Raw genomic sequence first — 27,792 nt, forward strand, 5'->3', positions numbered from 1 at the left:
GAACTTTTGAACAGCATTTTTGAAAACGATTTGAAAATTTCGTCATATCTTGCGTGCGACAAAATGTTCGGTAATTAACGGTTATTTTCTTTTAAAAACAAAATTTACATGTACAAAGATCTACTTCATTTACGGAACCACGTGACACATTCTGTGTTCAAAATTTGTGAAGAAATCACGAACCACGATTGCGCTATCAAGTGTTGAAATTATGTCGTCAACATCTTTTCAGATCTTGCGTGCGACACCTTCTTGCGTTCAACATAAAATGTCACTACCTTATCGAGTTTAATGGGTAAAACTAACTATTTGTTGTCTTAGTTTAATCTTCTTAATTAAAAGCGTAATAAAACCGAACTTCTAAGATGAATTTTAATTGAGATTAGCGAAAGAGCGGGCACGCAAGTCGACCTTAAAGTAAAAGAATGATAACACGAGCGTTTGTCGTGTTGTCTTGCGTGCAACACATTGTCCAAAAAGGAAAATGTATATTTTTCTCAGACGTTTTTTAAGTTGAAACCTTGAAACTTCACACACATTTGGGGTTTAATCGCCCCCATGCATGGTAAAAGTCTTGTTGACCCTTGTCAGATTTCAAGGTCACGGCTGGGTCACATGTGGTTCAGAAAACGGATGAAACATATTTTTTCAGAGATTTTTGAAGCTAGAACCTTCAAACTTCAAACAACGCTTTTGCTTAATGATTGTTCAACATGGAGAATTCAAGGTTGATCCTTGAGAAATGTGAAGGTCATAGCAGGGTCTCGTGTGGGTAAAAAAAAAAACATAACCTTTTTCTCAGAGTTTTTCAAAGCAAGAACCTTGAAAGTTCACATTTTTGGGCTTAATAGCCTCCATACACGGTTAAAGTCTTGTTGACCTTTGTCGAATCTCAAGGTCACATGGGCAAATCAAAAACACGAAAATGCATCATTATCTCAGTTTTTTTTAAAGGGAGAGCCTTCAAACATCACACAACTCTCAACTCCGACTTAAAGAAGTTAAGGTAGATCCTTGTCACATGTCAAGGTCACAGAAAGGTCTCGTACGGGTAAAACAAACAAAACAAACAGATAATATTCATTTTTTCAGCTTTGTTGTTAGCTAGAATAGAGGCACATGCCACCATTCCATTCAACATGACTCATAGAAATGTATGATGTATGACGTAATTGCATTGTGTGTAATGACGCGGCTGCCTCTGTAGTTATTCCAGCCTTTGAAGAAATGGCGTTTTTCCTTGCTTGGACACATTTTTCCTTTTCTTGGATGTTTCAGGAGTTTGGGTGAGTTTGGTGTATATGGTTGAACACAATTTAAAATTTGCATAAAAGTGTATTAAAATAAACAGTGGTAGCCAGTCTCATCTGTTGTGTCGACAATTTAATCTCTTTTGTGTGACCTCAACTTGACCCCTCTGAATGCTCTCAATCATGGAAATTGACCACACTTTGATTATAACCAAACAACATCAAAACTTTGGAATGTGTGAAGTTTCAAAGGTGTTGCTTAAAAGGCGTTCGTGAAAATGACAATTGTATGTGTCTGACTTCAATGCGACCCCGCTGCGACCTTGACGTTTGATTTTATCAACCAGACTTTCATCATGTGTGAATGACTTCAAACACTATAAAACTAGTTGAAGAAATTGACAATTTTTCAAAGTTTAAGCCAGATGGCACTGCTGTGACCTTGAAATTTGACAAACATTAACCAGGCGGTCACCTTTTTTAGAAAATATCCTTAAAGGATCTTTAACCTTACTGTGACCTTGGAATTTGATGAGGTTTAATTTAACTTGCGTAGTGTGCCAAGTTTCAAGGCCCTAGCTTCAAAAACATATGAGAAAACCTCATTGAAAAATGTATATGTTTGACCTCAACGCGACCCTGCTGTGACCTTGACTTTTTCAACCAGACTTTAATCGTGTGTGAACATTATACACTAGAACTGTGTGTATTTTCAAAGCTCGTGCTATAAACGCGCTGAATAAATTGAAAATATTCCACATTTGGACCAGATGTGACCCCGCTGTGACCTTGAACTTTGACAAAGATTAACAAGCAGGTCACTTTTAATGAGGTTTTATAAAAATGCTGAAAGTATGTGAAGTATGTAAAGTCTAACTGATCTAGTATTAAAACATGTAAGACGTGACAACGACAATTTTCCAGTTTGCAAAGGAAATTTAACCTCGCTGTGACCTTGAAATTCAATGTTGTTTAGTGTGATGTGCACCATACCTGGAGGTCATTATACTTTGGTTGTGTGCCAAGTTTCAAAGCCCTAGCTTTAAAAACGTGCGAGATAACCTTAATGCTATGACTCAGTGCCGTTTTGAATGATATAACGAACAAAATTATCGTTATTTGTAAAATCATTTGGGTAAATTTATCTTTTCTTTTCGTAATTGGGTTCCAGCATCTGTTGTCTTAACAAAAATCACAATATCAGTCGTGTTTGTCAACTTTTATTTTTTAGCCCCTTTGTCCGCTTTTCGTGCGCACCTTTTGGCACTTAGTCATATCCACAAATGATCATAGAGGCTCAGGACTGGAATGTAATAACACTTTCTACTCAGAAAGCATTAAAAATAAGGTATATCAACTATCAACAAGTCAATGACAACAACAATAGAAAGGAGAACTAGAACACAGATAATACATGATGTTTAAAAGCAAAGTCCTTCTCGTGAAAAATAGTTCTGTTTACCATCTCAGATGGGCGGGGATGTAGCTCAGTCGGTAGCGCGCTGGATTTGTATCCAGTTGGCCGCTGTCAGCGTGAGTTCGTCCCCACGTTCGGCGAGAGATTTATTTCTCAGAGTCAACTTTGTGTGCAGACTCTCCTCGGTGTCCGAACACCCCCCGTGTGTACACGCAAGCACAAGATCAAGTGCGCACGAAAAAATCCTGTAATCCATGTCAGAGTTCGGTGGGTCATAGAAACAGGAAAATACCCAGCATGCTTCCTTCGAAAGCGCGCGGCGTATGGCTGCCTAAATGGCGGGGTAAAAACGGTCATACACGTAAAAGCCGTGGGAGTTTCAGCCCATGAACGAACAAACAAACAAACAAACCATCTCAGATCTGGCAATGCTTTAAAGTGGGACAAGACCTCCCCTCCACATTGACACGTACCAGAAATGACACCCTGACTGCTTGCTATGGTGAACTGGAATTGTTCGATGAAATGGCTTTTTTCAAAATAGATTCATAAAAAAAATGCCGTTGTGTACAAAGAGCACCCAAGCTCAGTGTAGATTTTTGGTATGTGACCAAGTGGAGGGATGATTTTTTTCCATGTCAAAGCCGGTGGGCTGAACTGTTAACACGGGAAGGAGAGGGCTTTTAAAATGTCAAAATATGAACCAAATCTGTGTCGCTACGCAACAAAGATATCAAAAGGCATTATGCCCAATGCTACATTTTTACACAGACAAGATTTGAAGATGGTTGCAAAAAGGACTGCGTTCACAAGACGTGACAAAAAAGTACATCTCACAGAAAATAGTAATGAAGGCCGTATTTGTTAGCACCAGCGCAGAATAAAAATAAAGACAAATATATCTCTGTAAACACTCACATTTTAGAAACAAAATGTCAATAGCTTTAATTTGGTCTTCCCCGCAAATAAACACAGCCGTCTTTATCCCCCAACGATGTTTCGGTTACCGTAGTGATAAGGGAAGTGAATATTCCTCGTTCATGTAAAAGGTAGGGAGTACTTCCCCTTGCATTGAAGTTCAGCAATGCAGATATGCGATCAAGGTATGCAGAATTTAAATCAGCTTTTGGACTGTATCGTGGTGACTTTTTGGTCCCCAGATGAGTGCAAACAAAACCACTTTAAAACAAAAAGATATTTCCACAAACAAAAGTAATGCGTTGTTATTAAATTTTGTTGATCGCGCACTTGTTGTATTAGCTATTCCAACTGTTCTGTTTTCGTGTTATTTTCATCTCTACTCAAATCCACAATGGTATATTCAAATACCCTCATTGATTGCGTCGTGTGTGTGTGTGTGTGTGTGTGTGTGTGTGTGTGTGTGTGTGTATGTGTGTGCGTTTGCGTGTGTGTGTGTGTGTGTGTGCGTTTGCGTGTGTGTCAGTGTGTGTGTGTGTGTGTGTGCGTGCGTGCGTGCGTGCGTGCGTGTGTGTGTGCGTAGGTGCGTGCGTGCGTGCGTGCGTGCGTGTGTGTGTGCGTAGGTGCGTGCGTGCGTGCGTGCGTGCAATGTTATCCATTCTCTCTAATCAACTCTCATCATCATGATCTATGGCTGAGGGCATAGCGGGAGGAGGAGGGGGTGGGAGTGGCCAAGTCGGGGAGGAGGAGGAGATCTGCACATCTCAGTTCCAACACAAGCTCAATACTCAGCAAAAGGCTCTAATCCAGGGTTGTCACGTCCACCATCTTCGCTGACGATGACCATGGGCGCGGGCATGGGTTGTTGGGGCATGGGTTGTTGGGGCAAGGGTTGTTGGGGCAAGGGTGTTAGCGGCGGGCGGGCGGACATGGGCGGCTCGCTGGCGGCGTACACCACCTTCGTGGGTTCATCCGTCTCCACGACATACAGTCTGTTGCGATCCTGCTCCACGTAGAAGCCGGAGAGGAAGTACTTCTCCGGTGTGAAGGTGGGCTTGTTGATGGTGGCGATGAGGAGGATGATGAAGGCGATGAGCCCGAGGCCGCCGCCGATGATGCAGACGATGAGACACCAGCCCAGCTTCCACGTGTCGTTGGACCCGATCTGGATGCCGTAGATGACGACGCCGGCGATGTTGCACAGTGCTGGGAAAAGAAACACAGAGTGGTGAAGAGGTGAAGAGTGTGATGCTGTTGTTTGTTTTGTTTGTTCGTTAATTTGTGTGTGCATTTGTTTGTGGGGAAGTGAGGTGGGAGTGGTGTGTGTGTGTTTGTGTGTGTGTGTATGTTTGTGTGTGTGTGTGTGTGTGTGTGTGTGTGTGTGTGTGTGTGTGTGTGTGTGTTTGTGTGTGTGTGTTTACCTGTGTGCGTGTCAGTGTCAGTTTGCTTGTTTGTTTGTTTGCTTGTTTGTGTCTTTGCTTCTTTGTTCTAAGCCGTCATTAGAGTTTCACAACAGCCGATGATTTTTAGCCTCACAATTTAAATATTGACTAAATGTAAAAATGGACATGCTACATAAAAGGATCTACCAGATGTTTATTATCAAACTTGAAAGATGGCAGGCTTGTGGATCTACTCACTGTCGAGCAGGGCGGAAAGCCATGCAGACCATCAGACAGCGGTTGTAGAGCCCCAGGGCCACGTAGATGTTATTATTATCATCACTGTCATTATCATAATTATCATCATTGTCAGTAAGTACTGGTGTCACATGACTGATGTGAACCAGTTGATTGGCAAATGGCGATGCGCTTAAATCTGTTAGCGCACTCTTGGAGTGCGCTAACTTTTCCACAGAGCGTATTCTTACGCCCTTTGCCAAAGCGAGACTGTACTCTCATCCTCAGAACTAATTAATGACATGGAGCTTATATTCTTCACTTTACCAAAAAATAACCATACATTTCCTGCGGCTCAAAGCAGAAGTTTTTTTTCCTGACAGATCGCAGGCGCCTGTGCCACAGTTAAGCCCACTGATCTAAAAAATAGAAGCGGCTGTATCTCTTCCACAAATGGTCTCTTCTCGTTTTGACTTGCAAAGATTCTTCTCATATGCCGTGTTAGTGGCATGTAGCTTATTAACCACATTACTAAATGATGAGTAAGTGTACAATTCCCACTAGCGGCAAACAGAAAACACAAGTGTTATTCCGATAACGTATCAGCTAGACCAGCATTTGGAAGTCGACTCTGTTATAGTAGACTACACTGACTGAATACGACTGCATCAGTTCAGTAAATGAATGGTTTCCGAATTATTATTTCAAGGCAACAATAATCGGAATCGAAAACGTGTAGGGTTAAGAACGTTCTTACCATGTATACAACTTATTACCAGCCTGCCTCATGCGTGCAGACGAGCAATTGTTGTTTTTGAAATGAGACTGCAGTGCAGTGCCGTGGTTCGATTGCCCTAGCCGCCTAGCAGACGACATAAACCCCGCAGCAAATTAACATGTTGGGCAAATGTGAACAAACAAACGATGGGGACATAATACGTAAAGGGTTCACAGCATTCTTACGGTTCATATATATAGTACCAGTCTCCCCGATGAGTGAAGATACAACACGAGAAACATAGACATTTACTTTGAAAATGTGCTAACCGTGGCCTTGGAGTCAATTCAAGGGGCAACACTCTGCACAGTCAATCTGTCGAAGCTCGATGAAGGTTTCGAATCGCAAATAACTAAGAGCACAGTCCTTTCTCCGAGTTTGAATGAGGTCTCTATGAAAGATCATCACTTTTTAGCTTAACGCTACACTGGAATTTACCAACAGAAATTAAAACAAGAGTTTGCGTGTGACGAAAGCACGACACACTTGAGACAGCCCACACAAAAGTAGATCTGACACAAACCTGACCACACAGTTACGCCTATCCAAATGCGCGTTGCAAAATGTGCGTTTTGAATCTTCTTTTTTCTCTGGCGGTACTGACAATAATGTTATTGAAACATTCCCAGTGCACTAATGGATTTATAGAGCAAATCTCGAAAATAATTATTGAACTCAGCGCTTCGTTCAATAATGAATTTTCTCGATTTGCTCTATAAATCCCTCAGTGCACTGGGATGTCGCAATAACTTGAATTATCATCACTGTCATTATCATCATTATCATCATTATCATTACTCACTGCCGACCAGGACGGACGGAGAGCCATGCAGCCCATCAGACAGCGGTAGTAGCGACCCAAGGCCACGTAGATGTTACGATTATCATCACTGTCATTATCACTATCATTATTATCATCACTGTCATTATCATTATTTTTACTATCATCATTACTGTCATTATCATCATTGTCATTACTCACTGCCGAGCAGAACGGAGAGAGCCATGCAGCCCATCAGACAGCGGTAGTAGAGACCCAAGGCCACGTAGATGTTACGATTATCATCACTGTCATTATCACTATCATTATTATCATCACTGTCATTATCATTATTTTTACTATCATCATTACTGTCATTATCATCATTGTCATTACTCACTGCCGAGCAGAACGGAGAGAGCCATGCAGCCCATCAGACAGCGGTAGTAGAGACCCAAGGCCACGTAGATGTAGACGGGCAACACGATCAGGGGGAAGGAGAAAAAGATGATGGCCAGACTCTCCAGTCCTCGCGTGGCATGCTGCCAGTCTGAAACACACGAAAAAGGTAATCATTTTAAAGCATGTTTGTTTACATTCACAATGGCCATACTATCCAGATCTCGTGTGGTAGGGTACCAGTCTGCAATACAAAATAAATCAGTAATTTTAAAGTATGTGTGCTTACATTCACAATGGCCAGACTATCCAGATCTCGCATGGTAGGGTGCCAGTATGCAATATACAATAAGTCGAATCGTTTTTGAAGTATGTGAATTTAGATTCATAATAATAATGACATCTTACTGATATAGCGCGAACCACACAGATCTGTGCTCTCCGTGAGTATGAATGAAAAGACACCATTTTAACTAATTCATGATGGCGGCAAGACTCCTCAACCCTTGCGTGACATGCTGCCAGTCTGCAATGCATAATCCATAATGTTAAAAGATGCTGCCAATCTGAAACGCACGATTAGTATTTTTCAAATGTGTGTGACTTTTGGATTTCACATGCAGCGAGGATATTTGGAATTTTGTTTATCACATGCATGCATAGGGCCTACAGACAAACGGACATGCAAACGCCTCCACGCAAACGCCCCCCCCCCCCCCCCCCCTCTTTTCCAAAACCAAAAACCTTGGGGCTATAATGATTATATCAGAGAAGACGACAAACGCAGACAAGCAGGTAGGCAGGCAGGCACACACGAGCTCACACACACACACACACACACACACACACACACACACACACACACACACACACACGTACACACACACACACACACACACACTATCTCTCTCTCTCGCTCTCTCCCTATCTCTAAAACACACACACACACACACACACACACACACATACTCACACACACACACACACACACACACACACACACACACACACACACGCGCAGATATATTGGCATGCAGTCCGACAGACAGACTAACATGATAAACACACAGATAGCGAGATGGACAAACAGAAAAAAAGACAGACAGACAGACAAACAGCCAGATATACAGACAGATAGTCATAAAAACTGACAGTCAGACAGACAGACAAACAGACAGGCAGACAGCCAGATATACAGACAGATAGTCATAAAAACTGACAGACAGTCAGACACTGAGACAGACAGACAGCCAGACAGACAGATATACAGACAGATAATCATAAAAACTGACAGACAGTCAGACAGACAGACAGACAGACAGACAGGCAGACAGACAGACAGACAGACAGATAGTCATACAGATAGAAGGACAGAATACAATAACAAGATGCAAATGCATCCAAAAGTAGTCAATGTGTTAAAGAATTCCTTATCGTATCCCTTTCAGCTAACCCACGCTCTAAGGCCCAAGAAACACGTCCCACGCATATTGACAAAGCGTCTGATCGATCACATCTAAGTAATTAAACCCTCCTGAACAAACCCTCCTGTACAAAAGGTGTTCGCTTATCTGGAAAAGTACGCTATCACCTGGATTGGGAACAACTAAATTGTTATTTACTTCATTTTAAACCAAAGCTTATCACAGATCAGAGTAAAACGGTCGAAGCCAAAACAGACAGTTCGTGGACAATTAAAGTTGTAAAGAAAATCCAAAGTGCCCGAACACACCCGGCCTTACAAATTTCAAAAACACCGATTTTAAGGTATTCATGGTGTGTTCATTGTGACATTATTCCAACCTCCCAAAGCAAACTGTGTATCTCCTGGGTCAATTCAAGACTGTTTATTGGCAAGGAGTATCCGCTTAAATCCCCGGGGCCACATCTCGCCGACACGAAGTGTAATTTAGCGCCAGTAGCCGGCCACGTTATCACGCAGCGTGATACATATATGAAAACGTTTTCAGGCTCAAAGCCTCAGCTTGCTTCTCCGTGCTCAATGGCCATTCTTGCGTTGCTGACCAAGCGAGGTCTCTATGGTCAAGGACGCGTCAGAATGACCACACGGCATGTCAGACTAGCTGTCGGACAGCATGCTATAGATAGTGCTTGAGAAAAAAGGGTGACACCGAGAGTTGTATTTGTCCGCTCAATTTGTATACATATATTAACTGTCTGATTTGTTACCTTTTTTTGTTAAAGTTATATCTTTGTTTCAAAGCCCTCTGGGCCCAAAACAATAAAATACTTGACTTGACTTGACTTGACTTGACTAGGTTTATGGAGATTGACGGGAGGGGGGGGGGGTGCAAGGGGCGGGTGTTGGGAGGGCGTGGAAAGGGGGGGGGGGGGGTTCAGGCATTTAAAACCGAACGTTTTGAGACTGGCTGCACAGGTGTTTGATAGTTTTCGATGGGGTTTTGGACGAGGACTTGGTACCTTGTGTCTTGAACTACCTTTTCTTTAGTGGTCAGGGCAAGATTATCATATGGCTAACGCTCAGGTACGCATTTGGAACATTGTTAGTGAGTCTAAGTTCTGATTTTGTTTCCTATTATATAATTTAGCTGATCACTACTAATGTGATAACGATTGTCTTGAGTATTTCACGCGGTTGGTGTCTTGCCCAAGACTTTACTTAAAAGAATACGATGACTGCAAGTGCCTATCATCGGAAGGGTGATTGTAGCTAGGTCTGTTGACCCAATAAACATGCAGTACAGGAATGAGCTGTCAGTTTTCTGCCAAGCTGAGATATAGTCTCACTGCCGTAAAAATGCCAGAACAAATCTAGGAGCAATAGGGGTGTCCAAATGAATGATACATAAGCTGACACCAAAGCAAACACAGCAGATTCGGAGAGAAAGGACCCAATCAGGAGTAGAGGGGAAAAGAAGCGAAATAACAGGCAGCAATGTGACGACAAAAAGATCACTTTAAAGAAAAGCTGAATCAGAAAGACCTAACTCGGCTAAACTGACATACATAGTGAGAGAAAAAGAACGAATCCAAAATGAAAGAAAGAAAGAAACAAACAAACAAACAAACAAACAAACAAACATTCGAACAAACAAACAAACAAACACACACACACGCACACACGCACACACACACACGCACACACACACACACATACACACACACACACACACACACACACACACACACACACACAATCAAACACACACAACAGAAAACAAACAATTATGGTTCGAAAAATAGCCATTGAGCTGGTTTTCAATTCCTTGTGCGACCCTGCCACTTTGCAAACTCTTACGCCAGCGGAAACTCAACGCTAATCCGAATCAGCATTATAAATAAATATAATGAAAGTGCTTGTGGCAAGGAGCAGTTTAGGGTGTAAGGGTGTGTCTTTTGTTTTCTTTCGACTTTCCTAAGCCACACGCTTTACTGCACTTATCGGTCAAGTAGTCCCCCCAATGCATGTTTCAGACAGCGGATAAACAGTGCTGACCGTTGCATGTTTCAGACAGCGGATAAACAGTGCTGACCAGTGCATGTTTCAGACAGCGGATAAACAGTGCTGACCAGTGCATGTTTCAGACCGAGCGGATAAACAGTGCTGACCGTTGCATGTTTCAGACAGCGGATAAACAGTGCTGACCAGTGCATGTTTCAGACAGCGGATAAACAGTGCTGACCAGTGCATGTTTCAGACAGCGGATAAACAGTGCTGACCAGTGCATGTTTCAGACAGCGGATAAACAGTGCTGACCAGTCCATGTTTCAGACAGCGGATAAACAGTGCTGACCAGTGCATGTTTCAGACAGCGGATAAACAGTGCTGACCAGTGCATGTTTCAGACAGCGGATAAACAGTGCTGACCAGTCCATGTTTCAGACAGCGGATAAACAGTGCTGACCAGTGCATGGAGTCCCCATTTTAAGACCTCCAAATATCTGAGAAAGTCTGGTCTTAAAACGGTCTTAAAACGGTCTTAAAACGGAAAGATTCTTAAAAACGGGGTAAACGTGAAGGCTTTATGAACAGATAATCTGAAGAAAAAAAGCATGGTCTTAACAGGAACAAGTCTTCAGTTAAGGGTCTTAAAAGGGGGTTTCCATTGTATTTCATTTTAAGACTGCTCTTTTGTGAAGCTACGCTGCGAGAGACTTCAGGCTGTGTGTATCAAAAGGGTTTATAAGAAGTTAACCGGAGTTCAAGAGGAGTGAGATAATAGGCTTGCAATCATGGAGAGAGGTTATTCAAGTTACCGTAGATGTGATGTTGCACGTTACAACAAAGTCTAACCAACCAAGCGAGACTACGATTGGAGGAAGGATTTAATTCTGATCATCTTCTTCTTTAAATCAAATTTTTATGTTTTCTTTTGGAAAGGAAATGACACAAAAAAAGGCAAAAACAAAGACAGAAATAAAGAAACAAACAAATATACAAACAAACAGACAAACAGACGAACAGATAAACAGACAAACAGACAAAACAAACATGCAAACAAACAAATGCACGGACACACAAACATACATATAAACAAACAAACAAGCAACCGCGCAAGCAAACAAACAAACAAACAAACAGCAACATTTTCGATCCAGTTTAGAACTAACACACTTTTGCTACACAGAATGACCGTCAATTGTAAACGTATTTGAAATTCAATCTGAAATGAATCAAGGCACTGCTGACACTCCAAATCTTAATTTGATTTTTGGGGGAAGTCAGTCCGTGAAACCAGTTGATCTTCAGAGTGAGGGGCCAACACAAAAACATTTGCAAGTTTTAACACAGGCTCATACATATTTAAGGCCTCACAGCAACCGTGGCATGGCCTGCTGCTCGGTGTGACAACTGCACAGTGTACAGTCACGGCCGAAAGACTTGCTGGCATACATCTTAGCGGTGATTCATCAACATTTTTTTGTGACGGCGACAAAAGGCCATTATACTCGTAATTACTTCCCCGCCCTCTGAATACAGGTCAACATGAATACATATACTCCTGCTGCATTTTCAGTGGAACTCCGCCAATTAAGACCTCCTCCCCCTCCCCTGTTTTTAGACCTCCGCCTTTTTAAACCCTATTTTTTCCGGATTATCTGTTCTCCTACTTTTTTCTCTTTTGTTTTTTTTTGGTGGGGGTGGGGGGTGCATTGTATTGCCCCTAATTCGCAGTGACCTATTTCCATTCAGGAATCGTCCCAGTGTACCACATTACCGATAAATATGTGACATTCATAGCAATCAAACAGTCGCCTTTACTAACTTAGTTATATGACTAATACTTTATTTCATTGTACCAGTGATTTGGAAAGTCATTTACGAGTAGAAATATGAAAAAGAAGAAAAAAAATATAACCATAGGCTATTACCATACGAAAAGTGTACGACCAAAGATTTAACAAGAGATCATTAACGCCGATAAACTGACTTACTTTTACTAAGGCGCAGTGTATGGTGGTCTCACCTCTATTTAGCACCCAGTGAAAGAAGTACCGGTAGTAAAAAAAACACGAAAACCCATTTTCCGCTAGCTGATAACTTCTCAGTGCGTTATGCTAAGGACACTATCAGTATCATGTCACAGTGTATGTTCTGGTGTATCTTAAAAGGTACCCGTGTGACTTGGAATAATAGGCCGTGAAAAGTAGGATATGCGCCGAAATGGCTGCGATCTGCTGGCCGATGTGAATACGTGTGATGTATTGTGTAAAAAAAATTCCATCTCACACGGCATAAATAAATCTCTGCGCCTTGAATGTGTGCGCGATATAAATTGCATAAAATAAATAAAAAATAAAATTAAAAAAATATCCCTGCGCTTAGAACTGTACCCACGGAATACGCGCGATATAAGCCTCATATTGATTGATTGATAATTTGTCGGGGGGGATTTAGGACATCAACGTTAAGCCATCATTTGTCCGTTCTGGCGTACGGGGGCTGGTTACCTTTTGGTCTTTTGACTTGTGTTTCAATTCAAAGCAAAGACTAACTAAAGAAGGTGTAAGAGCAGGCTACATGGCCCACGGTCCTACCGTCCACATTTTTTTTTCTAAAGATGAAGTTTTTCAATAGCAAAATAAAATTTGTTCTTAACAGTTTCTCGTATGTAATTGTGTAAAATATAGAATTTCATTTGTATTTGTCTTTGCTATTGACATAAACTAGTGCTATTCCAGTAACAATAGTCGTCCTGTTCATTGACCTCTTAAACATAAAATATGTACTCTGTCATAATACTCATTCTCCAGTCTCCCCATTCCAATTCTTCAAAAAATAAGAAAGGCAGAAAAAAACGAGAGATAAAAACACAAGACCGGCTCCCCGACAAGCAGTGGAAGACACAGATGAGTAACACTCATACACTCTCTTCTACAAAAGGCTTTTCCAGGGTCTTAAAGAGGCTTTCATATCTAACGCCCAACGAAGAAACACCCCGAGTGAAATAGAAGCTAGGCAATTTTCCGCCAGTTGATAAACTCTCGGGTGTATTGTGTTACGTAGAGTGTCAGGTCACAGTATGTTAAAAGGTATTTGTCTGAGGGGATTTTGGGACTCCCACACTAAGCCATCGGCGTTTATCCGTTACGATGCGCGGAGACCAGTAAATGATCTTTTTATCATGATTATCATGTTTATCAAGGCTTGTTGCAGTCAAAAGGAGGTGTTAGTGTATGCTAAATAGATATTTTGTCAAAAAAAGAAAGGAGGGATGTAGAGGATTTAGCTTTATGTCGAGACACCACTTAACAAACAGAGTGACTGGTATAGCTAGTAAATTAGAAGAAAACTAGAGCTGGACAACTGTGCCAACAAGTTCTGTGACTGGTGTAAACATCCGGGTTGTTTGCTTCCAGACTAAGCTGTATGAGAATAACCCAAATTAGGTCGCACCAATTCCAGCAAAATGCTGGCACAGTAACACGCTGAATAGGAATAAACCAATTCAGAATACAGGAATTCATCGTTCGCCCGACATAACAACATTTAAGATTGAGGCTTAAATGTCTTTATTGCATGCGCTTTATCCCCAGAACATTCAGGTGCAACTGTCTTGCTAATTCCAAAGGGCGCGTGTCACTAGACAAGGGTGCATCAGCTTACGCTTTCTACTTATTTTGACTGACTGGTTTTAAAATACTCTGCTGGAAAAAATATTCAAGATTGTTCAATTGTATAGCGTGTTTCATTAAAAGAAGATCAAACGGAACCATGCAGAAGAAAAAACAAGCAATATGTGACTTCTTGCTCTTTGCTTTTGTAAAGAATTGGATGATCAAACATGACCAATGGTTGCGTGTCGCATTCGTGTATAAAGAGACTAACACCGACACCTGCTTGGCTTGGAAGAGATAGGGGCTTTTTTTTGTTGGTGTAAGAATTTGTTCTACCTAACCCAGTACTACATTCTACGCCATTTCAAAGAAAAAATATGCCACCTTCTAAAACAAATAAACTTCTTCTTCGTCTTCGGCGTTCATGGCTGCAACTCCCACACACACTCGAGTTTTGCACGATTGGAGTTTAAAGTTGGTCGTCTACATTTTTGCTTTTTCTCAATATTCTTATGGTTAGATTTCGCTAAAAAGTTATGTCAGATGATGAATGAACCATGGGGAAAAAAGTTATAGAAAAAAAATATGTAAAAAAAGATTTTATTTTTGGGTAGCGTGACTCACGCTTCCAATATTTTGTTTTCTGTTTGCTGAGAACATGTGCTTTGCCTAAAAATACTGACCAATCAAATTCATGTCACTATGCTTATAGCCACGCCCAAACAAGTGCAGCAACAGTTTGACACTGGAGCGCTGTCCACGCTTTTTTTTTAAACGCACGAAATGCACGGGATTTGAGAGTTTTGCGCTTGGCATTTTCCAAATAAGAATATCCTACTATGAGTACTACGCTGGAATACTACAATGAATTTTCAAACGGCTACAATGGCTTCGTCTTTCCTGATCGAAAGGGGGTGTATTGTTGATATTTGTTGATAATAGACTCTGCATTTTAATGGTCAAATGGCGATTTCGGTATAAAAATGTAGACAAGGACCTTTAACGTGTCCCACACACACGTCAAACAAACAAAAACCAAAAAAATAACAACGCACAATTTAAACGCCACCCAGCTATTATACATGCATGGGTAACTCGTTGATACAATTTTACTTTATCCTCAAAATAATCACATTTAATCAATATGTCCACACGCTTTCCACGAAAATGAAAAACACATAATAATAATACGAGGGAGTGGGGAGGGGGGGAGAGGTACACATATAGCCTATAAAACACAAAGTAACTAAAATACAAAACTCTGTCAAATAAACCAATAGAACAATCTGATCAATTGCAACTTTACCGCTCCTTTTCAAGGGATGTCAGAGCGGTAGCGAGGGGGGAGGGGGTACACATATAGACTATAAAAAAAAAAGCAACATAAATACAACACCCTGTCAAATAAATCAATACAAAAATCTGATCAATTGCAACCTACCCGCTCCTTTCCAAGGGAAGTCTGAGCGGTAACAGTCATCCCTGTCGGGGCCCGTGCTACCCGGGTTACACTTGGCAGTGCGCCACAGCCCGAAGGACATGTCGTCGTCCGAGGCCCAGTAAGGGGTGGCAAAAGCTAGGATGGTCATGATCTCTGCTGCTAGCAGCGCCACGCATCTGTTGGTTTGAACAAACACAAATTCAAAAAACATGAACATGAAACAATTGGAAATATGCAAGTAGGACACGAACTCAAGCAAGTGCTTAATTTACGTGACCAAAACGATGCTGAATTACACACATTGTTTTTCATGATGGTGGACATGACAATAATAAACCAGAAGAACAAATTGTGGGAGGAATCTACAGAGAGAAAAAAAAGGTGGGGGGGGGGGGGATAGAAAATACAGGCGACGCAGAATAAACCAGAAGAACAAATTGTGGGAGGAATCTACAGAGAGAAAAAAAAGGTGGGGGGGGGGGGGGATAGAAAATACAGGCGACGCACCTGTTAGATAAATTATTAATGAATCAAAGAAGCAAACAAAGAACAGGTGGGTAGGCCAAAAGGCCTTTCGGCTTACAAGACGAACTCCGGAAATAACTCTGTCGGATTTGTTTCGGTTGTGAAAGGGTGAATACTCTTGCTTTTAGTGAGGCAAACTTTGCACAGATGCTCCTTGCTCACGTGTTTCATGATCAGATACACCCACATGGTCCATTCCTTAAAGGCCAACATCCAAAAGAATTTTTCTCCTGGAGCGACCTAAACTTGAACCCGTCGCTATTCTTGCATGTCTGTTTACTTCGTGCTGCACGCAAAAATTGAGCGACTTCCTTGCCGCGTGGATTTACGAAGCTGTTTTATTCTCGTGACTGAAAACACTGCAGTGCGTGCAGTTTTTGACGAGCCGCAGGAGCGGCGAGTCATATGGTCTCGGCTCGAAAGCTGTCCGTGTGGAGGCTGCGTGCTATAATTAGCTGACCTGCTGCGCGAGCAGTCTTGAGATAACTTTGTAACACGTTTTATTTTATGCTCCTCAAGATTACAACTTTGGGCAACGTGCCACGTAAAACTACACGCAACAAGGATTCAGTAGGTACCAAACATGCCTTGGTCAGAAGTAGAATGTAAATGAATCTTTATAAAGAAGTAGGCTACTTCAAACGACAGCCACAGCCACGGTTGGGTTCACGGCATCAAACCGATGCGACTCTCCGTCATATCATACACGTAATCAATCAAATAGATGACTAATAAACATGTAAACTACATGTATACGTCTATCGTCGGACATAAGAAAGGAGAGCTTCCCCCGGGCCTGTGCATGTGTTGTTCGTTGTGCGTGTGTAAATGTACACAACAAACTGACGACAAAACTGAGACAGACCTCTTTCGCTTCAGTCTTGCAGAATTTAAAGACGAATACAGGTAGAGCGTGCATTATACTAACTGTTTGGTAAAAGTATCAAACGTTTCTTTTTATAAATAAGTGGCAGGCTTACAGGAATACAAAGAGGCGCAAGTTGAAAGTAATGGATATATCTCTGGAAGATGCCATCAGTCCAAGTTGTCAAATGAAATCAAAGATGACAGAAACAGAAGTTTTCCATACAAATGTTGGTGTTTCAAAGGAAGTTTGCATTCTTTCAGATAATGATATAGACGAGGTGGCTGTTTGTTATGAAGTTTCAACAAGCCAACATTCAAATGATTTTACTTCATCTACAGATTTTTTAAATTCAGCACTTCATAACTGTCATTATGAACTTGGAATCAGAGAGAGACCGTCTTTCCATTGTCATTCATGCCATAGATTTTTGTTTCAGAATCAATGTTTCACATGGCGTTCACAAGAGAGCATGCGAAGTTTCCGACAGTCTTTAGGATTTGTAAAAAAGGCCGTGTTTTGCTGTACGTACATGCAAAAACTACCTGTCAAAAGGGAAAGTGCCTAACAGATTGCAACAACATTCCTATTTTAAGCTCAGCCACACGCCGACATGGAAGTTCAATGGTACTTTCAAACTTTTTCTTCTCTTCGTCGTATTTGATTTCTTTCTATTTCATAAGTCGAGTGCATATGATTTCGGCTCGTGTTCATCGTGAGATGGACTTAGTTTCTTGTATTCTGTGGGTTCGACAGATTGACTAAATGTTGTAATTTCGCCTTACGCGACTTGTTCTCTCTCTGTTGGCAGCGTGTAATGCAGCTGCTTAGAAATTAGAGTTTTATTTTGCAAAGTGTGTACCAAAAGTTTGTCATGAGCTGCTTTAGGTTTGGGGTGTGGGTTGGTTTGATATTTCCTCCTTGCAGATCAAATCTGTATTCATTTTTGAGTCACTTGAGAAAAAGTGACTCTATGTAATCGGTCAGTGTTAGTCTGTCCGGCCGGCCGTCCGGCCGGCCGGCCGGACAGCCGGCCGGCCGGCCGTAGACACCACCTTAACGTTGGACTTTTCTCGGAAACTATCAAAGCGATCGGGCTCATATTTTGTTTAGTCGTGACCTCCAATGACCTCTACACTTTAACGATGGTTTCGTTGACCTTTGACCTTTTTCAAGGTCACAGGTCAGCGTCAAAGGAAAAATTAGACATTTTATATCTTTGACAAAGTTCATCGGATGTGATTGAAACTTTGTAGGATTATTCTTTACATCAAAGTACAGCATTTACATCTGTAGCCTTTTACGAACGTTATCAGAAAAACAAGGGAGATAACTAGCCTTTTCTGTTCGGCAACACACAACTTAACGTTGGGCTTTTCTCGGAAACTATAAAAGTGACCGGGCTCAAATTTTATGTGAACGTGACTCATTGTGTTGTGAATAGCAATTTCTTCCTGTCCATCTGATGCCTCATATAATATTCAGAACTGCGAAAGTGACTCGATCGAGCGTTTGCTCTTCTTGTTGATGTTGTGTCTTATTTTGTGAAAGGAAACATGCAGACTGACTGAACGCATATATATAATTATGTAACTCATAAACACATGGGTGTAGTTATGTTCAAGAACACACATACACACATACACACACACACATTTTCACACACACACACACACACACACACACACAACTGTGTAGATGTATCGTACACCTGATATATTACTCAAACAAAATTGAAGTTCACGAAGAAATCGTTTTATTTCTGTGTCATTCAACATCTAGTTTGAATCAGACAACTTGAAACTGGTACAAATATTCAATAATGTTGCGATGTGGAAATGGACACGATATCGTAAAAGATAGACAACGGCAAGATCATTCAAGTATGTACATGCTTGTTGATGTCTACTTAGGCGATGCTCAGAACACTAGTTAGATCTTCCGAGATTAAAAAATGACGATGATCTGTAAACAAACCAGGACAAGGAAAGAAAGACAAAACGTATTTGAAAACAAATCATACTATACAGATTGACAAACTGAAACTTCGAACTCTGTTGATATTTCACGGGAGATGAGGTATGGTGCAAACGTATATAATTATACTGACTAAATTTTGTTACGTACTCATCAACAACAACAAAAACCGATATAACCAAAGGCACACACACACACACACACACACACACACACACACACACACACACACACACACACACACACACACACACACACACACACTTTGCTGGTTTGCTGATGTCACAGCTAGAAACGAATGAACAATAGAAAGCGTGATAAATTCCTGGTCAGAAATCAGTTACAAAGACTGACCTGAAAGTCTGCTGAATGGAACTGGTTAATGTACACATTTGAACTGCTGTCAAAATTACTATGTAACAAGTCGCGTAAGGCGAAAATACAATATTTAGTCAAGTAGCTGTCGAACTCACAGAATGAAACTGAACGCAACGCAACGCAACGCAGCAAGACCGTATACTCGTAGCATCGTCACTCCACCGCCCGTGGCAAAGGCAGTGCCCGTGGAATTGACAAGAAGAGCGGGGTATTCGTTGCGCTGAGAAGGATAGCACGCTTTTCTGTACCTCTCTTCGTTTTAACTTTCTGAGCGTGTTTTTAATCCAAACATATCATATCTATATGTTTTTGGAATCAGGAACCGACAAGGAATAAGATGAAAGTGTTTTTAAATTGATTTCGAAAAAAGATTTTGATAATAATTTTTATATATTTAATTTTCAGAGCTTGTTTTTAATCCGAATATAACATATTTATATGTTTTTGGAATCAGCAAATGATGGAGAATAAGATAAACGTAAATTTGGATCGTTTTATAAATTTTTATTTTTTTTTACAATTTTCAGATTTTTAATGACCAAAGTCATTAATTAATTTTTAAGCCACCAAGCTGAAATGCAATACCGAACCCCGGGCTTTGTCGAAGATTACTTGACCAAAATTTCAACCAATTTGGTTGAAAAATGAGGGCGTGACAGTGCCGCCTCAACTTTCACGAAAAGCCGGATATGACGTCATCAAAGACATTTATCAAAAAAATGAAAAAAACGTTCGGGGATTTCATACCCAGGAACTCTCATGTCAAATTTCATAAAGATCGGTCCAGTAGTTTAGTCTGAATCGCTCTACACACACACACACACACGCACACACGCACGCACACGCACACGCACGCACACACGCACATACACCACGACCCTCGTTTCGATTCCCCCCCCCCTCGATGTTAAAATATTTAGTCAAAACTTGACTAAATATAAAAAGATACTCGGGTTTTAAAATTAGTAGCACATTACAACCAATAATGATGTTTTTTGCTTCGGCATTGAAGCAATGTTCACTATTTACTAACAAAATAATGACGAAATAAACACAAAACCAAATCAGTGTGGCAGAGGGGACAAAAAGCCGAGCGGGTGTGTGTGTGTGCGTGTGTGTGTGTGGCTAGTGTGTGCCTGTGTGTGTGTGAGTGTGTGTGTGTGTGTGTGTGTGTGTGTGTGCCAGTGTGTGTATGTGTGTGTATGTGTGTGTGTGTGTGCGTGTGTGTAGAGCGATTGAGACCAAACTACTGGACCGATCTGTCGAACCGGACCCACAGAATACAACTGCACGCACTGCAGTGTTTTCAGTCACGAGAATAAAACAGCTTCGTCAATTCACGCGGCAAGGAAGTCGCACAATTTTAGCGTGCAGCACGAAGTAAACAGACATGCAAGAATAGCGACGGGTTCAAGTTTAGGTCGCTCCAGGAGAAACATTGTTTTGGATGTTGGCCTTTAAAGGCCAACATCCAAAAGAATTTTTCTCCTGGAGCGACCTAAACTTGAACCCGTCGCTATTCTTGCATGTCTGTTTACTTCGTGCTGCACGCAAAAATCGAGCGACTTCCTTGCCGCGTGGATTGACGAAGCTATTTTATTCTCGTGACTGAAAACACTGCAGTGCGTGCAGTTTTTGACGAGCCGCAGGAGCGGCGACTCATATGGTCTCGGCTCGAAAGCTGTCTGTGGAGGCTGCGTGCTATAATTAGCTGACCTGCTGCGCGAGCAGTCACTGCAGAGTTTTGAGATAACTTTGTAACACGTTTTATTTTATGCTCCTCAAGAATACAACTTTGGGCAACGTGCCACGTAAAACTACACGCAACAAGGATTCAGTAGGTACCAAACATGCCTTGGTCAGAAGTAGAATGTAAATGAATCTTTATAAAGAAGTAGGCTACTTCAAACGACAGCCACAGCCACGGTTGGGTTCACGGCATCAAACCGATGCGACTCTCCGTCATATCATACACGTAATCTATCAAATAGATGACTAATAAACATGTAAACTACATGTATACGTCTATCGTCGGACATAAGAAAGGAGAGCTTCCCCCGGGCCTGTGCATGTGTTGTTCGTTGTGCGTGTGTAAATGTACACAACAAACTGACGACAAAACTGAGACAGACCTCTTTCGCTTCAGTCTTGCAGAATTTAAAGACGAATACAGGTAAATCGTGCATTATACTAACTGTTTGGTAAAAGTATCAAACGTTTCTTTTTATAAATAAGTGACAGGCTTACAGGAATACAAAGAGGCGCAAGTTGAAAGTAATGGATATATCTCTGGAAGATGCCATCAGTCCAAGTTGTCAAATGAAATCAAAGATGACAGAAACAGAAGTTTTCCATACAAATGTTGGTGTTTCAAAGGAAGTTGGCATTCTTTCAGATAATGATATAGACGAGGTGGCTGTTTGTTATGAAGTTTCAACAAGCCAACATTCAAATGATTTTACTTCATCTACAGATTTTTTAAATTCAGCACTTTATAACTGTCATTATGAACTTGGAATCAGTGAGAGACCGTCTTTCCATTGTCATTCATGCCATAGATTTTTGTTTCAGAATCAATGTTTCACATGGCGTTCACAAGAGAGCATGCGAAGTTTCCGACAGTCTTTAGGATTTGTAAAAAAGGCCGTGTTTTGCTGTACATGCAAAAACTACCTGTCAAAAGGGAAAGTGCCTAACAGATTGCAACAACATTCCTATTTTAAGCTCAGCCACACGCCGACATTAAGTTCAATGGTACTTTCAAACTTTTTCTTCTCTTCGTCGTATTTGATTTCTTTCTATTTCATAAGTCGAGTGCATATGATTTCGGCTCGTGTTCATCGTGAGATGGACTTAGTTTCTTGTATTCTGTGGGTTCGACAGATTAACTAAATGTTGTAATTTCGCCTTACGCGACTTGTTCTCTCTCTGTTGGCAGCGTGTAATGCAGCTGGTTAGAAATTAGAGTATTATTTTGCAAAGTGTGTACCAAAAGTTTGTCATGAGCTGCTTTAGGTTTGGGGTGTGGGTTGGTTTGATATTTCCTCCTTGCAGATCAAATCTGTATTCATTTTTGATGGTGTGTCTTATTTTGTGAAAGGAAACATGCAGACTGACTGAACGCATATATATAATTATGTAACTCATAAACACATGGGTGTAGTTATGTTCAAGAACACACACACACACATACACACACACACACTCACACACACACACACACATACACAAACACACACGTACACACACACACACACACACACACACACACACACACACACACACACAACTGTGTAGATGTATCGTACACCTGATATATTAAATTGAAGTTCACGAAGAAATCGTTTTATTTCTGTGTCATTCAACATCTATCAGACAAATTGAAACTGGTACAAATATTCAATAATGTTGCGATGTGGAAATGGACATGATATCGCAAAAGATAGACAACGGCAAGATCATTCAAGTATGTACATGCTTGTTGATGTCTACTTAGGCGATGCTCAGAACACTAGTTAGATCTTCAGGGATTAAAAAATGACGATGATCTGTAAACAAACCAGGACAAGGAAAGAAAGACAAAACGTATTTGAAAACAAATCATACTATACAGATTGACAAACTGAAACTTCGAACTCTGTTGATATTTCACGGGAGATGAGGTATGGTGCAAACGTATATAATTATACTGACTACATTTTGTTACGTACTCATCAACAACAACAAAAACCGATATAACCAAAGGCACACACACACACACACACACACACACACACACACTCTTTGCTGGTTTGCTGATCAATGTCACAGGAAACGAATGAACAACAGAAAGGGTGATGAATTCCTGGCCAGAAATCAGTCACAAAGACCTGAAAGTCTGCTGAATGGAACTGGTAAATGTACACATTTGAACTGCTGTCAAAATTACTATGTAATACGATAGTCGGGTTTTAAAATTGGTAGCAAATTACAACCAATAATGATGTTTTTTGCTTCGGCATTGAAGCAATGTTCACTATTTACTAACAAAATAATTACGAAATAAACACAAAACCAAATCAGTGAGGCAGAGGGGACAAAAAGCCGAGCGGGTGTGTGTGTGTGTGTGTGTGTGCTAGTGTGTGCCTGCAGTGTGTACGTGTGTGTGTGAGTGTGTGTGTGTGTGTGTGCCAGTGTGTGTATGTGTATGTGTGTGTGTGTGTGTGTGTGTGTGCGCGTGTGTGTAGAGCGATTGAGACCAAACTACTGGACCGATCTGTCGAACCCACAGAATAAAACTGCACGCACTCCAGTGTTTTCAGTCACGAGAATAAAACAGCTTCGTCAATCCACGCGGCAAGGAAGTCGCGCAATTTTTGCGTGCAACACGAAGTAAACAGACATGCAAGAAGAGCGACGGGTTCAAGTTTAGGTCGCTCCAGGAGAAAAATTCTTTTGGATGTTGGCCTTGTGGTGGTTTGCGTGTCTCGGTGACCCTCAGAGATATGCCAGCGGGAGTGTAAACTCCTGGCAGGGCTTCCCAAGCTGGACAGGTCGAAAGGTAGAGGCCAGACTAATATGGACCAACCTTGTGCTCACAGGGCAGGTCCTTGGGCCATGAGCTAAGGGTGAGGTAACCCTGACAGAAACCTCGAGTGCTGAAGACGTATGTGTTGGGCCGTACGGCGCACTCCAACAAACCACAACACTACGCATCAACTGCCATTATGACACACGTGTTTCATGATCAGATACACCCCTCGCAACTGAGTGACTGGCCTAAATATCACATGGGAAGGTTTGACTCAATAAAAGCGAGAGTATTCACTCTTAGGCAACCCATACAAAACAGACAGAGTTATTTCCGGAGTTTGTCTAGTGGCAGAGATCTTGAACATTTCCCAAGCGAAATAGTATTACATAGTATTACATTACATAGTATTATATAAAATGTCATAAGACAACAAATCAGACTTGGGGTCAGAAGGACAGAGGACGGACAAACACAACCACAAAAGACACAAATAAACACAGATACAGACACCGACACCGACACAGACATCCAGGCATTGGCACAACGGCAAAGACACCCACACACAGCCACATCCAGACAGACAGATCCTCAGCAAACAGTCACACAAACACAGATGTACACACCCACACACACACACACACTCTCTCTCTCACACACACACACACACACACACACACACACACACACACATAACCCCCCTCCCACACACACACGGGAGTTACAAAAAACAATACACTCACCCTATAAACGGGATGGAGGCAGCACCAAACACACTAGGCATCGTGTGAGATCGGAATCAAACCAACAATGGAAATCGATTTGACTCCCCACGACTCACTTCCTGCAATCAACGACACGAGCTGAGCCCTTTGAAAGAAAATAATCCCAAACTTTCCCAAAATACAGAAACAATGAAACAACTTGACAAAAACACGAACACACAGACAAAATGAAACGAAAAGAACATTGACAAGCAAATGAATTAACGAATAAGATTTAGATACAAAGGACTAGGAGGACTTGAATTGGTTGCTGTTAACTTGTTTGCACCGTTGTTGTTTGTTGTTTGTTTGTTGTTTGTTGTTTGTTGGTTGTTGGTTGTTGTTGTTGTTGTTGTATACTTACGTACGTGCTTGCATGCGCACGTATGCATCTATATACTTTTGTTTATGTATGCGCTGTCTCTGTCCGTGTTTAATTTCTAAGCAACATTTGTTAGGCGCACTTTGAACAGCTCACTTCTCAATCGTCAATACAAATCCCTCACAAAAGTTATTCAACACGATTATTTGCATTCACTAAAGGCAGTGCAATAAACAATAGGCAGTGCCCTAAAAAATATATACCTGCAGTACAGGTGCCGACGAGACCCTAGTGTTAAAAGCATTCACTCCTATGAGAACATAGAGGTCTCTGACATCTCAAAGAGGGTTTGGCTCACCCACCGCCCACAGTGTACACGATCGACACCCGACATTTTGAACTGTGATGCCAACTATGCTTTTGGGGTGCGGTCATACACCTTTTTTTGTGTGTGGGGGGGAGGGGTGAGGAGGGGAGAGAACGGGAGGGAATGTGTGGGTGTGTGTGTGTGTGTGTGTGCAGGGTCGGACTAGGCTAAGAGGAGGGGGGGGGGGTGCCAGTGGTGGTCCAGGGGGATGTTCCCCCTGTGGGGGTCAGGGGGCGAAGCCCCCTGAAGCTGATGGGTAGGTCATATTCTGAGATAGGAAAATGGTCGCTTCTTGCATGAAACGGCATAAAATAAACAATAATAAAAATTTTTTTAAATAAGTGAGGTACATGTTTAGGCTAGGGGGAGGGGGTTGCGCAACCCCCCTAACCCCCCCCCCCCGGTAGTCCGGCCCTGGTGTGTGTGTGTGTGTGTGTGTGTGTGTGTGTGTGTGTGTGTGTGTGTGTTTGTGTTTGTGTTTGTGTGTGTGTGTGTGTGTGTCTGCTTTTGTGTGTGTCCGCTTTTATCCGTGCCTGTGTCTTGGTGGTGGTTGTAGTACATGTTGTTGTTGTTGTTGTTGTTGTTGTTTGTTGTTGCTGCTGTTGGTGTTGTTGCTTCTGCTTCCTGCTGCTGCTGTTTTGTGTACGTGTAGATACCTGCAATAATTCTTTCCTTTGCTTGCTTGCCATCTTGGCTCGTACGCGTAAGTTCCTTCATTGATTGGCATTTTGGCTGGCTTAAGCAGTTCTTGAATAAAATGTTTCCGTTTTCCAACCGCTGACAGCCAAAAAGAAATGACCTACTCAGTCTGACAATTTTGCAAGTGTCGCAGAAAGTCGATGTTTGCTCTTTTCTTCGTGAGCTATTTCAGTTATTTGCTCATCGCGAATGAACAATCGGCAGGTGGTGTCTGACTTGATTGGATTTCTGTCTCACTTCTGCCGATGTATGACGTTCATTTTATACATAATAATTGACGCCTCTGAATCTTTTATACAATTGACATTATTGAGCTATGTCACAGTGTTCCGATCCATTGTAACGTTTGTTTTAATATACTTTTGGAAACTTTTCCTGTTGTTCCTGAAAAATGTGTCAATTTTGTATTCAAATAAATCTTCGGCTATTACTATAAGGATTAAGAAGCTTTTTCCATGTGCTCGCGCGCGCGTGTGTGTGCGTGTGCGTGTGTGTGTGTGATTTATTTTCTTCATCAGTTTTTGTACGCTTTACCCCGTAGAACATACAATTCAGGGAACACCTCATTCTGTGCGAAGAGTGAGTAGAAAAATGTGAGTTGCGTTTTTCTTCTTTCTCAAGACAATTTCACTTGTAGTATCGGCGTTCATTTATACATGTATATTACGTAAGCGTTCTACTCTAAAAGCACTGACTTATTTCAAGTAGTCTTTCAAGAAAGGCCTCACAATACTTCTTAAATATCATGTGTACACAAAATAATACATAAATCAAAGAAATTACTTGCAGGGAGTAGCCTACTGTACATTTTACTTATATAAGCACGCACACAAACTAATTCTGCTTGCGTCTGTCCGAAATCGCCACACCCATACAAAAAAAATGCAGACATGGTGTATTAATGAACTCATCAGGGTCTTGATGATATACAAGTAGACACAGATTTTCCAAATTATCACAACTTTACCGACCTCAAATATATCATGACAATCTGTTTTTCGACAATATAAGCACTGCAGTGTCATTCCAGTTTGCACAAAAGTAAAACACGAACCGGTTTTTCTCGTATGACAGATAGATTCACAAAATGACTGCTTGTATTATGTCTCACCATAAGACGAACATCTACTTCAACAACTGACACGATTATTACATGTATACTTTTTCAACGGGCGAACTTATGTCGTCCTGAACGAGTTTTGCCCGCTAAAGATTTTTTGAGGACATGGTTTTTTTTCTGTGAAAAAAACAATCACAAGGAAAAAATGTATTGAACAAGACGTTGCCAGGCCATCAACACCTCAAACGCACAGTCCGTGACTTTTTTAAAAAAAAAATAATTTTTTTGTCAGAGATGCACGGAACACATAGTGACTCTTTTATGTTCGCTAACAAACAAAACCCCAGCTTGTTTGTATATCCCGATCAATATGTGTCACTGAGCGTTTCCACGCCTCACATACGTATACATCAGGTTCAATGCCGCTGCCAGGCTCAAAGTAATCAATATTTAGATTTGTGCTTACCTGGATTTTTTTGAGGGAGAATAGACTGATCGAGTCTTCCTTTTATATTATCCTATCCTCGGGGTCGTCTGCATGCAGTAAAAATCCACACTTTTCCCTCAGAACACGAATGTCCCTCTACACACACCTAGAGAAATGGTGTCTCTTATTACCACAGTCGTCTCGTCTGTTTTGATGACTTTAAGGCGAGGTGCAAATTCTTTCCTTTGAACACCCTCTCCCACTTTTTTCTTACA

General features: G+C 41.4%; 1 protein-coding gene across 2 annotated transcripts; it reads right to left on the reverse strand.

Annotated features, from left to right (window-relative positions):
- Positions 1-2,525: 2,525 nt before the first annotated feature.
- On the reverse strand, positions 2,526-27,792 carry LOC138953091 (uncharacterized). 2 transcript variants are annotated; one of them, XM_070324869.1, is made up of 5 exons: positions 27,557-27,792; positions 24,622-24,722; positions 15,624-15,799; positions 7,143-7,292; positions 2,526-4,791 (listed from the first exon to the last, which is right to left on the reverse strand). In XM_070324869.1, exons 2-5 carry the CDS (start codon positions 24,660-24,662, stop codon positions 4,367-4,369), a joined length of 792 nt encoding a protein of 263 aa, XP_070180970.1. In that variant the 5' UTR covers positions 24,663-24,722; positions 27,557-27,792; the 3' UTR covers positions 2,526-4,366. The 2 variants fall into 2 exon arrangements, with proteins under 2 accessions (XP_070180970.1, XP_070180971.1); XM_070324870.1 differs by having other exon boundaries at positions 24,622-24,748.

The sequence above is a fragment of the Littorina saxatilis genome, linkage group LG17, assembly GCF_037325665.1.
Source record: "Littorina saxatilis isolate snail1 linkage group LG17, US_GU_Lsax_2.0, whole genome shotgun sequence".
NCBI lineage: Eukaryota > Metazoa > Mollusca > Gastropoda > Littorinimorpha > Littorinidae > Littorina > Littorina saxatilis.

Excerpts from the sequence above, each read along its gene's own strand:
- LOC138953091 (XM_070324869.1), bottom strand. The coding sequence starts at position 24,662 with ATGCCTAGTGTGTTTGGTGCTGCCTCCATCCCGTTTATAGG. Across the intron at positions 7,293-15,623 it reads CTTCCCTTGGAAAGGAGCGG|ACTGGCAGCATGCCACGCGA; the intron begins GTAGGTTGCAAT and ends CGTGTGTTTCAG. Across the intron at positions 4,792-7,142 it reads TCTCTCCGTTCTGCTCGGCA|CACTGTGCAACATCGCCGGC; the intron begins GTGAGTAATGAC and ends TTCTTTTCCCAG.